At 43.0% G+C, this 19,158-nt stretch overlaps 2 protein-coding genes across 3 annotated transcripts; one reads left to right on the top strand and one right to left on the bottom strand.

Moving 5' to 3' along the window:
• Positions 1-10,891: 10,891 nt before the first annotated feature.
• LOC136477583 (transcription termination factor MTEF1, chloroplastic-like) lies at positions 10,892-14,285 on the top strand. Its single transcript, XM_066475787.1, has 2 exons — positions 10,892-12,474; positions 14,150-14,285. Exon 1 carries the CDS (start codon positions 11,009-11,011, stop codon positions 11,828-11,830), a length of 822 nt encoding a protein of 273 aa, XP_066331884.1. The 5' UTR covers positions 10,892-11,008; the 3' UTR covers positions 11,831-12,474; positions 14,150-14,285.
• On the bottom strand, positions 12,693-17,389 carry LOC136477582 (beta-1,3-galactosyltransferase GALT1-like). 2 transcript variants are annotated; one of them, XM_066475785.1, is made up of 8 exons: positions 17,261-17,389; positions 15,277-16,157; positions 14,980-15,194; positions 14,608-14,886; positions 14,386-14,514; positions 14,121-14,300; positions 13,753-13,860; positions 12,693-13,247 (listed from the first exon to the last, which is right to left on the bottom strand). In XM_066475785.1, the coding sequence occupies exons 2-8, from the start codon at positions 16,016-16,018 to the stop codon at positions 13,035-13,037; spliced, it is 1,866 nt and encodes a 621-aa protein (XP_066331882.1). In that variant the 5' UTR covers positions 16,019-16,157; positions 17,261-17,389; the 3' UTR covers positions 12,693-13,034. The 2 variants fall into 2 exon arrangements, with proteins under 2 accessions (XP_066331882.1, XP_066331883.1); XM_066475786.1 differs by lacking the exon at positions 17,261-17,389 and having other exon boundaries at positions 15,277-16,281.
• Positions 17,390-19,158: the final 1,769 nt, after the last annotated feature.

The raw sequence follows: 19,158 nt of genomic DNA on the forward strand, positions 1-19,158 counted from the left end.
AGATTAAGAGATCAAAAACTAATGTTCAAATATTTATGATACCTGTGTGTTCCCATTCTCTACACTCGCAACTGAAATCACCGTTCTCTTTGTCTGCCCTTACTTTGAATTTGTGTTGCCCCCATGTTATCTTCGCAGTCTTGTTTGTGTGACATACTAGGTAGCAATTTCTTTCTGCTTCAGTATTGTCCTCAATCTTATATGCAGTGCAGTCTACTACTTTCTTCTCAAAGTCTTTAAACACATTTCTAGTGTAAATTCTTCCCATTTGTATCTCGAATTCCCATTTGCTCTTCGTAAGCGTCTTGCTCTGCATCACAAAACAACACACCTACATTATAGATTTCACTAAAACCAATAATGCATTCTTATATTATGGGTTCAAAATTTGTTTACCGTTCCTTGGTAAGACTCTGCAGATTCCTTCATCTTCCTTGTATGCACAAAATTCAACACTTGCTTTGCAAACCGGTGCAATGTTGTTTTCTTTCCCACAAAACATTTCTTCATAATAAAATTAGTGCTTTCGCTGCGCTGTGTAGAAGCCATTCTTCCACAATATTCACCTTTGAAATACGTGGGGATATACCTGCTGCGTTGATCATAAAGGCTCTGAAGTGCACTATTTTTTTCTAGATTAAATTCTGTTATTAGTTCCTTCCATGCCTCCTCGAACTCTCCTGGTGTTAGTGGATGGTTTAGCACAGAATTAAATTTTTCCTTGAAGTCTTCTTTCTCATACATGCTATACAATTCATTCAGGTTGATTGATAGCTTGTTGACTACATGCCACCTGCATATTTTGTGAGTTATCCTTGGAAACTCCTTCTTGATTGTTGCTTCTATTGCTGAATCTTGGTCTGCAAGTTTTGTTTCACATGCTTTCATTTAAATCATGAAAATTGACAGTATATCACGAAACCACATTACACTTGGTTATTCCAAGCAACTAAATTTATCATATAAATAACCTTATGCAAAATATAAAAAATTGGACACCTGTCAGAATACATCTTGTTCGGTTTTTTCCATGCATTTTTTAAATGCTCTGAAAACCCACTCGAATGTTTTCGTTGTTTCATCTCCGAGTAGTGCACATCCAAAAACAGTGTTATGGAGGTGATGGTCAGAGCCAACAAACATAGCCAGTGGTTTATCATAAACATTTGTTTTATAGGTTGTATCAAATGACATTGCATCTCCAAAATCTACATATTCCCCTTGCATGCTGGCATGACTCCAAAATATGCTGTGTATACATCCATTCAAGTCAACCTTTGCCTCCCAGCGGAATTGGGGGTTTTCTACCTCACAGTCTTTGAAGAATTCTAGCAGCTTGTTGACATCATTTGCATGCTCCACCCTCATATTAGTCGTCTTTCTGCAGGTTAGTCGTACATAAGCTCATCATATATCGACAAGAATTAAAAAATATATTATGTTTTGCCACTCATCGGTTTTCCAAATCTCGATCTGTCATCGCTATATTCTCCTCACCTCCATGCATATCTCTTAATATGTTTCTAATGCTAATGTTAGGAACATCATTTGATTGTAAGTCATCAACATATTCTAGAAGCAAAGGATTCTTGTACTTGTGCGCCCTCATCTGTTTTGTTTCTGTAGGTTTTGGGAGCAACACGTGGTTATGGTTCAGTCTGACATCTGTAATCTCTGCAAATTATTTACTATTTTCTTTGTTACGTCTAAACTTTAGCTTGATGAATGCCAGGCATGATGTCTTCTTTGTTGTCTTGCCCCTGACGCGTTTTGCCTCGTTCCCCTTGTAGTATTTACCTATTCCATAATTATTGCACCTTAAGTACCTAGTATAATCTGTTTTGTTAGCCTTCTTTGGCTGGAAACCTGCCTTCTCAGCATATGTACAGTAGAATTTATGTGCTTCATCCTCTGTTTTGAAGCACATACCCACTCTAGGAATCAAAGCTTGGTCCAAGTTTTCTTTCTGTTAAAAAAAATAATTCTCATAACCATTTCAGAATTATATGCTTACCATTTACACTACTGAAACAAATAGCCTGTTTTTAAGATCTACTCAACTCAAATTACCAGCAAGGCCAATATTACACTTACATGGTTGTATTTATGCTCTTCGTCTGGTGTCACAATCACTGATGGGTCAACAGTTGCAGGCGGTGAGAACAAAGTTATGCTACGTCCTTCTTGACCTGAATGAGAATAAAGCTTAAAATGTATGAAGTGTACAAACCTTGAAATGGAATAACCAAGCACTAACCCTCGGTTTGGCAGCATGCTTGCGGTGTGCGGTTTCCTTCGGTGCTTCTTTCATTTGAACCATTCCCCTGGATTCCTTGATTTTCACCAACTAGTAAACTATCGACAAAGTTGCAGCATGGAGTGTCAACCTGTTGCATCCCTATATTGCATCTTGTCACCTCTTCAACAGCGACACCTTCTTCGTTCATCTCTGCAACACATCTATTATTTCCTACTTCATCAAATTGCAGCCTTCTCGTTGCCATCCTTATTCACAGATCAACAAATGTTTAGGGCCCTTCAAGACAATTCTACATATTAATCATCATTACTTAATGTCAAACATTTTGGAAACAAAAACTCTCGAAGCCTACACCTCTCCTTTCCTTGTCTCAATCTCTTATATTTTTCTTTCCTTATGCAATTCATTATTTTTTTTGCCTATTGATGCATGCAGATTCATAAATTTCTTTCATAATATAATCGGATTGTTTCTCTATATCTAATTTTCCATCTCTCTTTCCTATGTTGCTTTCTTTGCTCCTACCTCCAGCTTCAATTGGGTTGATTGGGATCGGTTGTCATTTCACACATGGCACGTGTATGCACAAAGCAGAAACTAATCTCCACAAATTAGTCAACAATCAGTCCCATTGAATGAACTGGTTCAACAATCTATAAGAGTGCATCCATAAATTGGGGACGCAATCAACAGGAAAAGAATCGATAAGAGCCTGTCCCATTCACTGAACAGGTAATTCATTTTTCATACCACAATCTAATCCCCAAAACAAATTCATGATCATGTAAGTTATTATGGACCAGAAATTGTACAGGATGCACTCCTATTGAATGAGCCGGTTCATTCAATCCGACATATTTCATCCATAATTACCTGTCCTCCACAGCCGGTTCCCTCCAATCTTCAGGACAGGGCAATCCACCGATGCCGGTTCCTTGGTCTGAGTAGCCTACGTCGTTCCTGATCGAAGAACGAGCGCACGGTTAGGTTCTCGGGCGGTTGACGGCGACCGCTACTGCGCGACGCAGAGTTACGGATGTGTGGATGATTTGGTGCGGACCAACCGCACGGAAGCAGCGTGCGGATGTGTGGATGATACGTGGTCCCATGGGGTGTTCGATTATCACAATTACGTTTAAGTTGCTCTCGTGGCCCACACATCATGGACACGGTCTGCACCAAGGCTGCGTACGGATGGACCGAATCCAATTTTTTTTTGAAAGAAGGTGCGCATGGTCGACGGTCGTGTTTTCGTTCGGACGTGTTCCTCGGACCTTGTTTTCTAGTCCCGGGCTGGGCTACAGCGGCCCAGGTGCATAGGCACGCTCGGTCCCGACGTAGGATGCGCGTGCGCGCCTGTAGGACGCTGGGTACCAAATAACTCAGTAGTACCCGGATACTAAATAGGGTATATATATATATATATATATATATATATATATATATATATATATATATATATATATATATATATATATATGTGTGTGTGTGTGTGTCCCGGTGAGTATCGTGTCACTTCATTGGCAACTACTAAAAGAAACAAAGAAGCTGATGTCATCGGTTGGTGCAGCTTAGAAAGGTCATATTTTTCTTGAGTTGCTATATTTGGTGTCTAAAATTTCAGCAAATAATTTTAGACAATCAAATAGTACAATTAAAAGCATAACTCATAAAAAATAATCCATAATTTTCTATAACTAACCAAATAATAACAAAACTACATGTTACGTGGATAACAATAACAACAGATACATGAAACATACTAGCATGAGCAGTCCCTGGGAACAGTGAACATGGGAAGGAAACAGAGGCAAACAGTGAAAAAAAGGTGAACAATGGCGCCGAAATGAACAGTTCAGAATACTCTTTTGCTACAGTGCTAAGGTGCTGCGTATTGAGGGATTATATCATGGGGGCTTCTATTTCTCAGGTGCCTGATATTTTAAGTTTTTTTCAGGCAAGAACAGTGTCCATTAGATCTTAATCTAACCGTCCAGGAAACCAACACTATACATGTTCTTTCTCTTCGTCTCTTGATCTCTCTTGGTCCTTGATTTCAGGCATCTGGATTATAGGAAACGTGTTATATCATATTATATTATGAGAAGTGATTTTTTGAGTTCGAGATAAGGCAATCATTCGGCATTGTTGCTGCTTTTCCCTAAAAAACTATACTTCTATAGTATATTCCTCGTCAATGAGCAAGCTGCTTGTCCGAAATAATTTTTTTAACGGACATACGTCTCCGATGAGCAACTGCTTGCTGTCAAATGGACCAAAACCCAAATCTGTATAGATGCAAATACGGACGTAAGCGGGCTAGTCCTCAAATGTAAGGAAACGGTACGAAAATATGCCGTACCAAACCACATTATTTTCTGCATTTAATCCAATCAAATTTATATTTTCGAATAAATTCAAATTCAGTTCAAAATTCAAAACACCAAATTCAAAATTAAAACGAAAACGATTTTGACATTTTTTCGACCATTTTCTGCTTTCCTACTTCTAATTCGAAAATATCCCGAATACAAAACCGAATTTGGCCCACTACAGACAGCCCAGTCCACTCACTGATTGTGCCCTCAGGCCTCAGCGTAACCCAGCTGCAGTGTGGTCGTGCCCTCCCTCACTGGTGTTGCGGCGTCATATATAAGCAGCTTGCTGCCTTGTCGCCGGTTGGGACGTCGAGGTGGTACTAAGAAACTAGCATACTCACACACACTGCTTATACTTGCTTAGTCGGAGTCCCCATTCGCACGGGCCCAATGTGGTTGGCCGAAGCCCATGAAGCACACAACAGCCGAGTATGCTGCGTGCTTGGTGCTCGGTCAAGTTTAATTGTTTTATATTTACCACCACATTTTATTTTTTATTTTTTGTATGTATAAGTCTAATATCTCGTGCTCAAAAAATATTGGCTTAGGTATGCATAAGCTATGTAAGCTATGACAATGCAACTCAACTTAAAAAAAACAATGTGAATTGTATATGAACTATTGGTAATTGTTATGCACTTGGTACTACGGGGCGGTATTCTGTATTTATTTTTCGTATATCGACCGTGTTCGACATAATTCCGCTCGAATTGGTTCGTTTTCGAAATACTCGATTTTCTGTAAGTTCGTGTTTGTTTTCGTGTCCGGCTTTACCGTTTTTGCTTTCGTTTTCGTATTCAAATGTAAAAATAGAAAACGATTTAGGGGTTTTTCGACCGTTTCCGTCCGTTTTCATCCTTACTCAAATCCACGTATAATTGTATTTTTATAGGTTAACAAATCAAACCTATATATGGGTTTTATGGATTAGCAAGCCCGCTTGCATCTCTAGCTAGCTATAAGGTCATGTTGGCCTGAACTTATCAGCCGGCTTATCAACTAGAATATATTGTATTTTTCTCTCATAATAAAATAGCTTTAACCAACTTATCGGCCGGTTTTAATACCAGCCGAACCTCTGCCAGAGGACCTGCGATTCAGCCGTTAACTTTTGTCTTATTTTGGTCCATCGGCAGTCTTCTCGCGAGAGCCATAGTTGAGGCACGAGCACAAGCAATTGAGCAGGAAAATCTCGCGCGCTGTAATTTGGAACATTTGATATCATGTCATCGTTACCTGTCAACCAAATTTTATTGATCATAATAATAATAAACTACTGATGGATCGATTGGTATCATGTCATCGCTATCCTGCTGCCACGCACTCCATTGTTGACAGCTCAATCAAATATAAAAAAGGTCGGCATGCATACCACGCCCCTTGTGAATGAAATTGACAGCCATGCCAATGCTATTCAAAGTCACAACTGATTGAGCTACCAATGAAAAAAAAAAACTAGCACAGCACGGGACACAGCAGGCACCAAAGGCTGTAGGGGACTGAACTTGTCCACCGAACTCATCCATGCAGTAGACTACAGGAGCGGTTCGTTAAGGAGCGTAACAATAAGAACAGAGGAATCAAGAGGATAGAATAGATGTGGGGAATTAAATTATAATATAAGCATTACGCTTTATTGTGATTTACTACTTAATTCTTGATGCTACCGCTAAAGCGATATTTTTTTATTTCTTATATGCAAATGCTAAGGCGAAGGCACTGCTACAAAAAGTATTTATAGAGGTGGCTGATAAGCCTTTGTAGGGGTGGTTTGGTCAACCGCCCCTACCGAACCGTCTCTATCAATTATGCATTTGTAGGGGCGGTTCCCAGGCCGCCCCTACAAATCGATTTGTAGGGGGCGACTGGTGTTTTCGGCCGCCCCTATAAATCGATTCAAATACCTGTTTGTAGGGGCGGTTCAATTTAGAACCGCCCCTACAGTATGTTTTCTCGCAAAAAAAAATCAAATTTACAATTCAAAATCGCGTTGCCGAACGTCCCGTGACCAACGTTCCGAACCGCGTTCGTGTTGCCGAACGTCCCGCGACCAATGTTCCGAACCTCGTTCGCGTTGCCGAACGCCCCGCGATCACGACTACAAGCATAAGAGTATTATATAGACTACAATTACAAGTCCAATTCACAAGAATATATACAATCCATCATTAAATATACAAATTCCATACACATTGTCATCAACGTCCTAGAGCTAGCCTTTCAGTCTCACGAAAGTGTTGGTACTGAGGATTTGTACCTAAGTCAGACTCTCGGTCATGGTAAACGCCTCTGACGTGTACAATCTGGTCCAATATGAAGTTGCAAAGGTCGCCGACGAGCTCTAAGAGTTGGTCATCCTTGTATGGGTCTCTTTTCATTCATTTCTCTTCTCTCCACTACAAGAGAACAAGTTTCGGTTTAGTATTTCATACTATGTACGAAGTTTTTATACTACGGGTGAAGAGGTTCAAACTTACCCTTAAGGGGTGTCTTCTGTAGGCACCGGTGTTACTCATCATAGAACATATATAGTATCCACAATGTACACTCCTAGGCTTCTGCTTGGGGCACTGTGTGTTTTGCATATGAAAATGTTAAGTAATGCTTTTGACAGCCATGTATCGGAGTACTGAAGAAGTAAGTTACACTTATCGCACATAGTGTTTTTATAGCCAGCTTTTCCTTCCTTGCTGGATCATGCCTTCTGTGATGATTAGTGACATAGAACCTAAATGCCCTGTTCGAATTATTTTAGCAAATACAACTTGTTAGAATCCAAAAGTGAACGTTACAAGTACGTATACAAACATATAAGCTAATGAGGATTGTCGATATGTATACGTCTTGAGAATCGATATGAAGTATTTGTATGTCACCGGGTCTCTATCTATTGAATCAAAGACCCATGTCATGCTCCTCCCGACATCGACGGCTATACAAATCCAGTGGTTGCTGCATGAATTTAATCATAGAACTAGATAAGCTCTTTTGCATTGAATAAAATATATCGAACAAAGTTTTAAGTATAGAGTTGAACTTACTCAAAGTTGTATGGTGGCCATATAGTAGAGTGTTGTTGGAGATTTTTAAAAGTCAGGGCAATGTATGCCGCAACCTTAAGGGACTCTTCCCTTAGTTTCGCCGTACGAATACGCTCTTTCTCCCGAAGAGTCTTTGCAGCAGCTAGCTCTTTGACATCCAGTGTCCACCGTTTAGGGTAATTAAAATTTGTTTGGGCTATAGCTTGAGGGTCTAGATACCCGGCTTTCACACTTGTCATTGTTTGACAATGTGCACTGCATTATACAAATCACGGCGTGGGTTAGTTAGAACAAAATTCAAAGATTACATTCATATCATATCAGGAGGACAAGGACTTACAGGCACCACGTGCGAATTAGATTCATCTCCATTTCTTCCAGGTGAAAGCATGTGTGCATGTCATTGAAGTCAAAGACAATTTTCCCGGCTGGACTTCCAAATGTGCCGGTGGGAAAGCATGCTTGTATGAGATCTATGCTCGTTGGGAGAACATGCAAGTACCAATCATGTAACCTTCTCATTCAAGTGGTAGGCGCTGGATGTTCCGGTTTGGTAGGAAGGGCTTGCCTCTTTCATATGTTTTCGGGCAATCCTTTGACCATTCGATGGCATAAACATTTGGATATTGTTTTGCAATTTTGGTGGAGTTTGCTAGTGACGGCCTCCTCAGAACTCCGTGATGTGACTTTTTTAACTTGGTTCTCAAGCTTGAACTGGTCATGGGAAAACCACTTGGACACCGACGAGACGTCTTTGATCGGAACATAAACTGGCCTTATGGTGATTGGATGCTTCTTTCGAAGTTCCCATTCAGACACATCCTCATCTTCTTGTGCATCACCTTCTTCAGGAGGCACTCGTTGTTCATGTATCGGCTGTGCTTATTGAGAAGACTATGGTATCTCATGATGCACTTGCTCGATACGAGTTGGAGAAGGTTGTGGTATCTCATCAGGCACATGCTCGCTAGGAGACGGGGAAGAATGTGGTATCTTAGGAATGTGGTGGTCACAAGACGGTGAAAATATCTCCCCGACCTCAACAACTCGCTTCAAATTTGGGAGAGGGGGAGGCGGCGAAGAAGCAGTGAATATAATGTCCTGTTTGTGCTAGAGGATGAACTACCCCATAACGTCTCCGAGTAACACCAGGCCCTCAGGAGTTGCATAGTCTATCCTCCACTGCATGAACTCGGGCTTCACTGTATGCACCTCGACCCTAGTGTAGTCCGGCGGTATCTTATTATTGTGGTGTAAGTCACCGAAATGATGTGCCACACACGTTGCCACCTCCATCACAGTGTTCTGCCGGCCACTGAGAAACACCAAGGTACAACTAGTTGGTTCCCGTATGCGATCGACGGGGTTTGGGGCATGCATGGATTTTTAACCCCCATTGTCAATGGACTTATGACCTTCTTCGCTTAGTATGTGTTGGCGGGAACTGAGCTTGGTTGTGGCAGCACTTATGACAGGAGATGCAATAGATCATTAAAACTACAGTCTGACCAGCCGTACTTAGCCTTCACGATGAGCAGCTCAAGCACAAAATGTAGCAATGTTTAATGTGTCGGACAACCCTTTTTAATACCATACACAGTCTCATTCGATGCTTTTGTCACCCTTTCCAATTTTTTTAGACCTTTCGGGCTATTTAGTAAAATATCTGGTCTAAGGGCTCGAATCATGTCCTCCAAATCGTCTTCATCCCCGACACGTGCTCTACTATCATTATTAGCACCACCTTCGTCGTTACCATCCCAACCACCAGTATCACCACCTTGTTCATTGTCAAACTCGAAATCCATTCATGCATCAAGCTCTGCTGAATATTGGGACAGAGATTCTATGGTTTCATCGTCGTATTCCTCCTCCTCATCGTCGTTAACAATAACCGTTTCACCATGATGAATCAACACTATGTAGTCCTCAACAAATCCTCGCATAATCAAATATGATATGATGATAGTCACATCTGTCCATGCCATACAGTTTTGCAATCTTTACAGGGACAAAAATTGTATCCTTATTCTCTTTCAATGTCGTTGCATGCTTCTTTGCGGCTTCAATAAATTTATCAACCTTTTTCACGAAAACCTGCCTTGAACCTTAACTAACCATACATCCAAGAGTTCCTGTACTCCATCTTTTATAACAACAACAAAACAAACATTAAATGACTACTTATTCAGATATATATAAAAATAAATCAAATTAATAATTACTTGAGAATAATTGTATATACTTCAGATATATATGAATATAAATTTAATATAATTACATGAAGCATACAAACACACCATGGTAGAGAAATTAATTAATGGTCCATTTATCCATAAATAATTAAAATACATATTTATTGATTACAATAAATAATTTTAAAGACAACAATTAGCAACAATTATACTTTACCCAATATCTTTCATACAAACCCTACCCCCAACTCCCTCCGCTTCCGGCTCAGGACCAGCACACAACGTCACGTGCGCAGCACATAGGCGTGAAAGCACCGCGCCTGCCGCACTCATGCGCAGAGCGCCGCGGTAGCCGCTGCCAGCCCAGACCCACAGGTCAGCCAGACCTGTCCCCACTCGCGTGCACTCCACGCACAGAGAGAGGGTGCCATCTGCCGGGCCTAGGAGCCAACCGCAGAGTTTGCCCTCTCCGTTTCCATCCCATCGCTACTCCATCAAAACAGCGTCGCCTTCTCTCTGTGCGTCGGACGAGCAGCCCACCTGACTTCGATTGCGGAGCGGGCCTGACGGCTTGGGCTTTGTGCGTCGGAGCAGGCCACGAGAGGAGGTGGGGTTCGGCAGGGCCATTGGGAGGCCAAGGCTGTCTAGGCCGAGGGCGCAGGTGGGCTGCTCGTGCGCAAGCTGGACCAAATTCGGTTCGAACTGAATTTAGAATACGGAAGACTCCGAATAAAATGTAGAAAAGTAGAAATCGGTCGAACAAAGCCTAAACCGAATTCGATCCGATTTTAAATTTAGTATTCCGTATTTCGAATTCGAATTTAGTATTCCATATTTTGTCCAAAAATACGAATTCACTCGGATTAAAGGTAGAAAACGATGCGGTTCAGTTCATAATATTTTCTTTCCGTTTTCGTCCTTACTTGGAACCAGCCGTTCCTGGCCCGAAAATCTTCCGTGCTTATTCAAATTTGTGAAAGATCTGTGCGGCTGGGAATCATTTCCCTACAACCGAACGGGGCCTAACCGTTCATCGCAGCGGAACAACGCGGCAGACACAATGGATAACGGTCACACACCGCTGCCGTAGTGCCGTCGGCCTCCCTCCCCCCAAAGCCCCAATCCAAATCCGCCATGGCTATGCTCGGCCGCGCACGCCTCCCACCTATCGTCCCCCTTCCACCCATCGCTACCGGCGCCGGTGGCGCCGGCGTGGAATTTCGCCGTAAGATCCATTTCCTCTCTTCAGAGCTCCACCTCGACCCGTTCCCGCTCCTCGCCATAAACCCCGTGCTCCGCTCGGCGCCGCTGCCGCTCCTCCGCGACTCCCTCCGCCTCCTCACCTCCCACGGCCTCACAGCCCGTGACGCCGCGCGCGTCTTCTCCGCCTTCCCCTCCCTCCTCACCTCCCCGCCTGAGGAGCCGCTCCGCTTCCTCTCCGCCGACGCACCTCTCCCGCCGCCGCTCCTCCGCTCCGCGGTGGTCCGGTCCCCACGCCTCCTGGCCGCATCCGTTCCCGACACGCTCCGCCCCGCGCTGCTCTTCCTCCGCCGCCGCGTAATGCTCCGCCGGGAGCCGCTCCCTCTCACCGCCGCGCTGCTCCTGGCGTTCTCCGTTGAGCGCACCCTCCTCCCCAAGCTCCTATTCCTCCGTGACGCTACGGGGCTCGACGACTCTGCCGTCTGCGCAGTTCTCAGGCGCGCGCCCGCCATCCTCTCCTACGGGATCGAGACCAACCTCACGCCTAAGCTCCAGTTCCTCGCCGAGCGCATGCGGAGGGACCCTGCCGCGGAGCTAGCCGAGTTCCCGCACTACTTTGCATTCAGTTTGGAGGGGAGGATCAAACCGAGGCACGAGGCTTTGAGGGAAAGGGGCATTGAGATGCCACTCAAGGACATGCTAACAACCAACGATGATGATTTCAGGGAGCGGCTTGTCAATGTGGCAAGGCTGTGAGCTGGCATTCAGACGCACCCTATGCTTTTTTACTGCATTGATTATGAAATGGCAGTCCTTTGAGTTTGGGTTCAGTCAAGCAAGATTATCCTATCACGTCACCAAATGGAACCGGCAACACATGCCATTTCAAAGCTCAGCCTTCTAGTGCTGAGATACATGGAGTTCACCTGGCGAAGCCTGATTGAATCTCTCTGAATGGATACTCACTTATCATATAAGCAGCAATGGTAGGTTAAAGTTGATGTACAGCTAAAGGTCCCATCGAACTCCAAGTTATGTTTCCTACATCGTGGAGTAAGAATGGGCCTGAGGCTTAGTTGTTGGAGAACAAAGGACAATGATGAGCAGCTGTGGATCTCCCTAACCATAGGTGCGTGGTAATCAGCCAGAGGAGTTTAGCAATAGCATTTTGCTTCTTCTTTTCTTTCTTTGAAAATTTTCCTTATGGACATGAATTTAAGAATGAATACAAACAACTTGTTTTTTCCTGCTTCTTTTTGGAAGAAAAATAGCAGGATCTCTCCCTTTCTATTTAGGTAGAACAAAAGAAGCTTAAGTTACCAGTCCTATTTCCAAGCCCCAAAGGTTAAGGGTGGAGCGCACAAGAGGAGAAAAGCAAGAACACTGCAAAGCTATCTCGAGTAAGGATCAATGCAAAAACAGTGCACGCTACTTTTTATTATGACAAAATTTTCACCATATCTTGTACTGTAAATGCAATTGCCGCATGGTTTTATTTTGGCATCATGCAGTTGGCAAATTTTAAATCTGGAATGCTTGATTATAGCTATAATCCATGTTCCCTTGTGGCTAAAGACCTAAGGTTCTCAGTTGTTATGGTTCATGTTTAGCTTCAGAGGACTTCTATGCTAAAGATTATCATTGTAGTTTGCTAAAATGTGCCCTCAGACTGCAAGTAGTTTATACACCTAGAGTGCTTATATCCCCATAATGTTAGAGGCAACAAAATATTAAATTTCTCCTGACTTTTAGTACCTCCTAAAAAACATCCTCTGGAAATATAGATAAGCTGGGATGGGGTGAACTAACTTTATCTGTGTAATTCATTGAGTTTAGTTACATTAGTGCTGCGCACCAGAAAAAAAATGATGTTAAAGGCTTCTTTGTTGTTATCGCAAAGTTAGCGAGTGGCCTGATACATAAACCGGGCCAAGATCTAAGCATTGAAGTTCCTTTTCCATTACTTAGTACTGCAGCATTCTGCTTGTTGTGTTGTTAGGAGCTTCTCCCACATGCATAGCAGATGTCTTGGTTCTTGGTAGTGAGCAACAACATACCCATCATTGCAGCCGTCAATGTTAATTCTCTTGTCTGTTTCATATTTGACTGGTAATCCATCTTTCTTCATATCATTTACCCATATGCCCATTGCTACATCCTCTAGTTTGAACATCTGCAAAAAACCATTTGGGTGCAAATAGCATTTAATTTAGCTCTTCTAATCTGATTACCATCTTCTGGAAGCAGGAGTAAAACACATCAGATGGCAAGCTAACTATTAATAGAACTGAAGTCACCTTATATGAGTTTGCAAGACTACAAGTTTGGACGCAGGACACATGCTGTGATATTCATTCAGAACATTTAGGGAAACAGAAAAGTGAAAATGTGGACAGTTTGTGCACATAACTAGGCTTGTCTATGGCTTTTCATGGATATCATAGCTTCTATATTCTTTCTGAACAAGATTACTTTGAGTTACTTGTTTACGGGCTTATAGCTTGGGTCTTTCACATGAGCTATAGCTTTTGTTTGCTAGGGTATAGAGCAGTTCATTTTTCCTGTGCGAACAATCATGCCCTCAGATACCTTGTTCTGTAGCTTGAGGGATCTTCGAAGGCGATTTTCTATTTCGTATGTACAAGTCACAGATTATGTTTCCACTTGAATATACATACCTTTAAACGACTTGCTTTATACCAATTGTTGATTGCCCTTGCAATGTCTTGTGAAACTACATATCCTGGTCCATGAGCCCATGGTGGGTATTTCTCTTCAGGCCATTCCTGGAGAACATATCAGAAATGTTGGCATTTACATTTGTTGATGATGATATTATAAATAACGTGTATGTGACTCCTTGAGTTTATGTTATGATAGCAATATGTTGCAAATTAACCTGCATAGATGTCCTTTGGCTACTAGATTCTTCTGAAATTCAGATAAAAAGGCATTGCAATATTCGTTTTTTTTCTTTTACCATTTAAGGCAGGGGTTTGAAGTTTTAGATTTGATTGTAATAAACCCTTTTATGTGAAGAATTTACCTCTTCGCTTATGTACCATTTGCTTTCAGGATTTCTGTGGGGACCGGAATCAGAATTTATGCGACCATAAAGTAGCCCATGGCTGACATTAAGCTGTTTTACTGTGGATTGGATCTCATCTACACGGACAAAAGCATCATCATCTGTTTTCATCAGATACTTGGCTGATAGTGCACTGGTCTGGACAAACAAATCGCAGTTAAGCACAGAGAAACATAAGAAACAGAGACTGGATAAGTATAGCTTAGTGATGGTAGTGTTTTACCCCATAAATGCATATTGCTAGTGTCTTCCATGTTATCAGGCTGTAGTAATCAACAAAAGGCAACACCTGGATGTCACCATACGTGTGTGCCTCATTCCAGAGTTCCTCATTTACCATGAGGTTCGTATGCTTTATAAAACAAAAGAAAAGAACAATTAGTCTGAAAGATAACTCTTGTTAGTTTACTATATACCGTATTACTTAATGCTCTTAGTGTTTTACCAGGCCAACGAAAAATCGAACTAATACCGCTCCTTGGCGCACAGCATCATATTGCATCCATGTCCTTCGAATTGCCATCCTACGCTTGAAGTTGTTTGCTGTTGAAAAGATGCCGATCAGAAGGTCGACATCTTTGTTGTCTGGAATAGGTGGTGACTTCAGTGATTCAATATTAGAGTTCTCCAAGTCTTCTGACGTGGGCAAGCCGCTTGCAATTGCACTTACAAGTTTGAAATCACCAGAAATTCCTACTTCAGCTACATACCATGGTTCCAAACGCTAATAACAGAAGCAGCAGTTCGTTAGGTTTGGTCTCATATCACTATATCAGATCTATTTACTGATCCATTTGGTGATGTGGAAGAAGCTTACCGCTCTATATGCAAATGAAGTGACGTGTTTCCCATCAACTGTCATATGGATACCCTCTGATCCTACACGCAGTGTTGCGATAGCAAGGTATCCCTGTTTAAATGGAAAATACTTGCTTGGCTCTCCATGTTTCTTGGCAGGTGTATGATGTTTTGAGTTGTTTATGTCCTTTTCTTCTGTGCCCACCATTGTATTACATCTCTCGAGATCGTCCACTGTAGAAGGCGTCAGATAAGTATAGTGTGCAAGGCACAGTAGTAACTTATTTGCAAGAGTGAAGTAGTAACATTGAAGTACCTTCAGTTGCATTGCTATAGTTAGTGCTGGGACAGCGATCCTCAACCCCCCAGCCATTGTTTGGGGTGAAGGTGTTCTGCACTATGACTGGATCTTTAGTAACTTTGTCGCCATTCAGACGGACATTGTAATGCAGTGCAATAGGCTTTTCAGATTCCCCTGGAAGTGCCGTCCCAACAAGATCAATCCAGAAGTTACCAGAGAGTACTCCAGGAGTTCCTATAAGAGTTATTGAAGAGCCTACAATCAGCCCACAAGGTACATCAATGGCGAAGCCACCATTCTCCGTCTTGGAAATGTTCATTCTGCGAATCGAGTATGGGCAGAGTCCCTCTTTCTCTCTCTGCTGAGAGCTTGCATTCTGAACTGATGCTGTCAAGTTTTGCCATGCAGTTCTCCCATCATTGATCGCCTCGATCGCATGAGGAAGGCCAGTGGTGATGTTGGCTAACTGCGTCATCTGGTTCCACGTGTCCAGCCACTCAAACACTTGAAGCGAGGAGTTTCCGGAACCCGAGCTGTTTGAAGTTGGAGCATCATCTGCTGTTGTTACTACTGCTACTTCCGGAGTGGTGGTTTCTTGTGCATCCGCTGGGCTCTTGAACCATTCGAGGTGAACCAGATGGAGGATCTGATACTGTGATATCCCTGAATTCGCAGCGTGCTCTATCAAATACCGTGCAGTCAGCAGAGAAGTAAGCACGACCAGAACCGTGATGGCAAGCTTCTTTGTCATCCACATGTTTTGATCGTTTCTTCTCTGGTGACGCACTTGTCACAGTGTCAGCACATACCGGCGCTGCCGCGCCGGCCTGGATGGAAATTTAGCAGCCCTCTGGTCTTTTCTCCTCGCCCCTGGTCAAGGTCCTGGCCGGACGCACCTGCCATTGCAATACACGTTAGTCAAATATGCAGACTCCAAGCCAGTTCGAATACATGTACGTATGCATGTTGTAACAGAATTCTACTAATATATTATGAGGCGATGACTTCGCGGAGAACAGAAAGTACCAATTCAATGAATCCTTTTTTTTATTATCATTCAGCTGAAAATTCTGAGCACATAGTCTGGGGAGAGCTACAGTTATATTGGCTGAAAGTGAAAGGAAGTTGCCGGCCCTCCCCTCTGTGCATGACTATGACCGTGTCAAAAATCAAAACCATTGGCATGTGTCCAATGCTCATTTGCGGCGGCAGCTTGTAGCAACAGGAGGAGAGGCCAAGTGTGCGCCGTGCCGGACCAGGCGCCCCGGCCCCGTGCCAGTCAAGTCCTGCCATTGCCTTTTTGCAGTCCTCAAACGCGTGGGCGGCAACTCTGACCTTCTAACCCCGGCCCAGGGAATTTGTGCACGATGATTTTCCCAAGTACTGTAACTCCTACTGCTATTTGTCTGTGTGCTGTTGCTCTTAGAACAAGACTAGTTTGTAGGAAAAGAAATCCCGTTAAACTGAAAATGGTTCGTGAAAGGAAATAAAAGGAAATCAAAGTGGATAAATTTAAGACTTTGCCAGAGGTCGTCACCAGAGCTTAGCTTGATCAGTTGATCCACTCTAGAAAACATAATTGAAGAGCTTGGTAAAGGTTGTCACCAAGGGCCCTGTTTGGTTCTTAACCAGAGCTTGCCATAGCTCGCCGCACCTAGCATTCGCTTCCGTTAGATTGATGACCAAACTTACGGCGACCTGCGGCATGCCGCACTCGTGAAGACAGATGAGTAGTGTTTTTTTTTTCTCCGCTGTTCTCGCCAAAAGTCTGGCGCATTCTCTGCTCGCCTCGTGCTAGGCGTGCCGCATACTCGGTGTGGCCGGTTCTGGCTAAGAACCAAACAGGCCCCAGAATCAAGAAGAAAAAAGCCAGAAATACTTTGGGCATGGATTGATCCAGGCGAGCGAACTTGCCGCGGAGAGAGAGAGAGAGAGAGAGAGAGAGAGACGCACACAAATGAACTTGCTACTGCCATGGCAGAGAGAATGAGTAGCTTACCTCGGTCCTCTCGGGCTTCGATCTTCAGGTCTGGACACAGATGAAGATAGGAGCAGGAGGAGGAGAGTACAAGGGAGGAGACGAGGAGTATGGCATATGGCTCTGGCCGTCTGGCGTCTGGCGTCTGGCTGGACGAGGAGTAACGGGCGAGAAATACAAGAGCCGCGAAGGGAACAAATAATGGGCCAGCCAGCCGGGCGCGCTGGCAGTCAGAAACAAGAAAGAACGACACGAAATTGACCCGACCCCTCGCCCTCGGTCAGATGGGGGAATTGTGCCAAATATAACCCTCTCTAATTATTAATACTACATTATTCATCAAGGTCTTTATGTGAACTTCTCTCAGGAAAAAAATATATATTTATGTAAATTGGCCATCTTTTTCTTTAGTGTAAACATATACTCCCTCCGTACTAAAAAAAAAAGAAGTCGTTTTGGACAAGGCTTAGTCAAACATTGAAAATATAAATCATGAATAACTTTTAAGTTGTTGAGTTTGGAAATGTGAAAACCATATGTACAGGTTTGTCTTGAGAAATACCTTCATAAGAATATACATATATCACTTTTTGATAAATATTTTTATTAAAATAAGTAGTCAAAGTTATACTTTGGAGACCGTGTCGCTGTTCAAAACGACTTTAATTTTTTAGTATTGAGGGAGTATAAGTTCGAGTAATGGAGAATCCTATAAGCATCATTGTCTTCGCTAAACTCGTGGGCGTGTGTAATTCTCTAATTTTTTAGACAATGCTAGGGTACCCCTTTAATTACTAGACTGGAAGGTAGTATCTCAAACAAATCTGAGCCCTTGATTTTTTTGGATTTTTAAATTCATTGATTAAGCTAGGAATATAAAATATTGCGGCCCTATCACACATGATTAATAATCACATACGGCAACACCTAATCACAAGCTATACCACACATGCAAATCATATCGCATACAAATTCAAGTCTATCAGATTACATGCAGAATTATATGGTAATCAAAAAGTCTAAAGTTGCAAAATAAAAAAGATTTACTATACCCGCTAGATCACGCATGTATGTATGTCGATCAAATCTCTACCTCTACCTATATATCCAACCTGCTTTTTTATTCCCAAAATACCCTTATTTTCGTTCGTCACTTAGTTTAATTAATCTACGACATGTGGGCACGTCCAAAGATACGGGTCGTATAGTCCCTCTCGAGGCCTTCCGTTTCAAAAGAAAAAGTCGCCCTCCGCATCCGTCTCTCCATTAAAGCCACGCACAGTCGGAGTCTAGCATTACCTAAGGGCCGTTTGGAGTCGGAGTGGAGTCTAGCATTATCTAACGGGCTCGTTCGATTAGAGAAATTCTGGAGAAATCTGAAGAAATTTATGAGTTGAAAAAACTGTTTCAGATAAAAAAAAACAGATTTAAATCAGGTTTAAGGGCATGCGAGCGGGACCGAGATCTCAATCCTAACGAAAAAAAAAAGATAAAGAAAAAAAGAAAGATAAAATCTCGACGGACATATCACAGCTATTTTTGAATCCATCTGTATGTATCCTAAAAGATAACTTTGAGTCGAATCGCCCTTTTCCAATCCGAACACAGCTGCTATGGATGATCTGCGGCCAGCTGCTTGTCGTGCGCGCTTGCACCGCCACCCGTCAACGCGTCTGGTGTCAGCGGTGCTCGACTCGACGTGGTCGCGTCTGGTGTCAGCGGTGCTCGACTCGACGTGGTCGCTGACACTTTTGAACCGGCTGAGTCTGCTGATCCGAAGCACGACGCTGCACGCGGCTTCCGCGGTTGGCCCCTGGTCGGATCCCTGCTGCAGCTTCTGCTCCTCAAGATCCGGGCTGACGGACGGCGTGTCGAGGCGGCGCAGGATGTGGAGCAGGCCGGACTATGTACTGAAGCCC

Source organism: Miscanthus floridulus, chromosome 8 (assembly GCF_019320115.1).
Source record: "Miscanthus floridulus cultivar M001 chromosome 8, ASM1932011v1, whole genome shotgun sequence".
Classification (NCBI taxonomy): Eukaryota; Viridiplantae; Streptophyta; class Magnoliopsida; order Poales; family Poaceae; genus Miscanthus; species Miscanthus floridulus.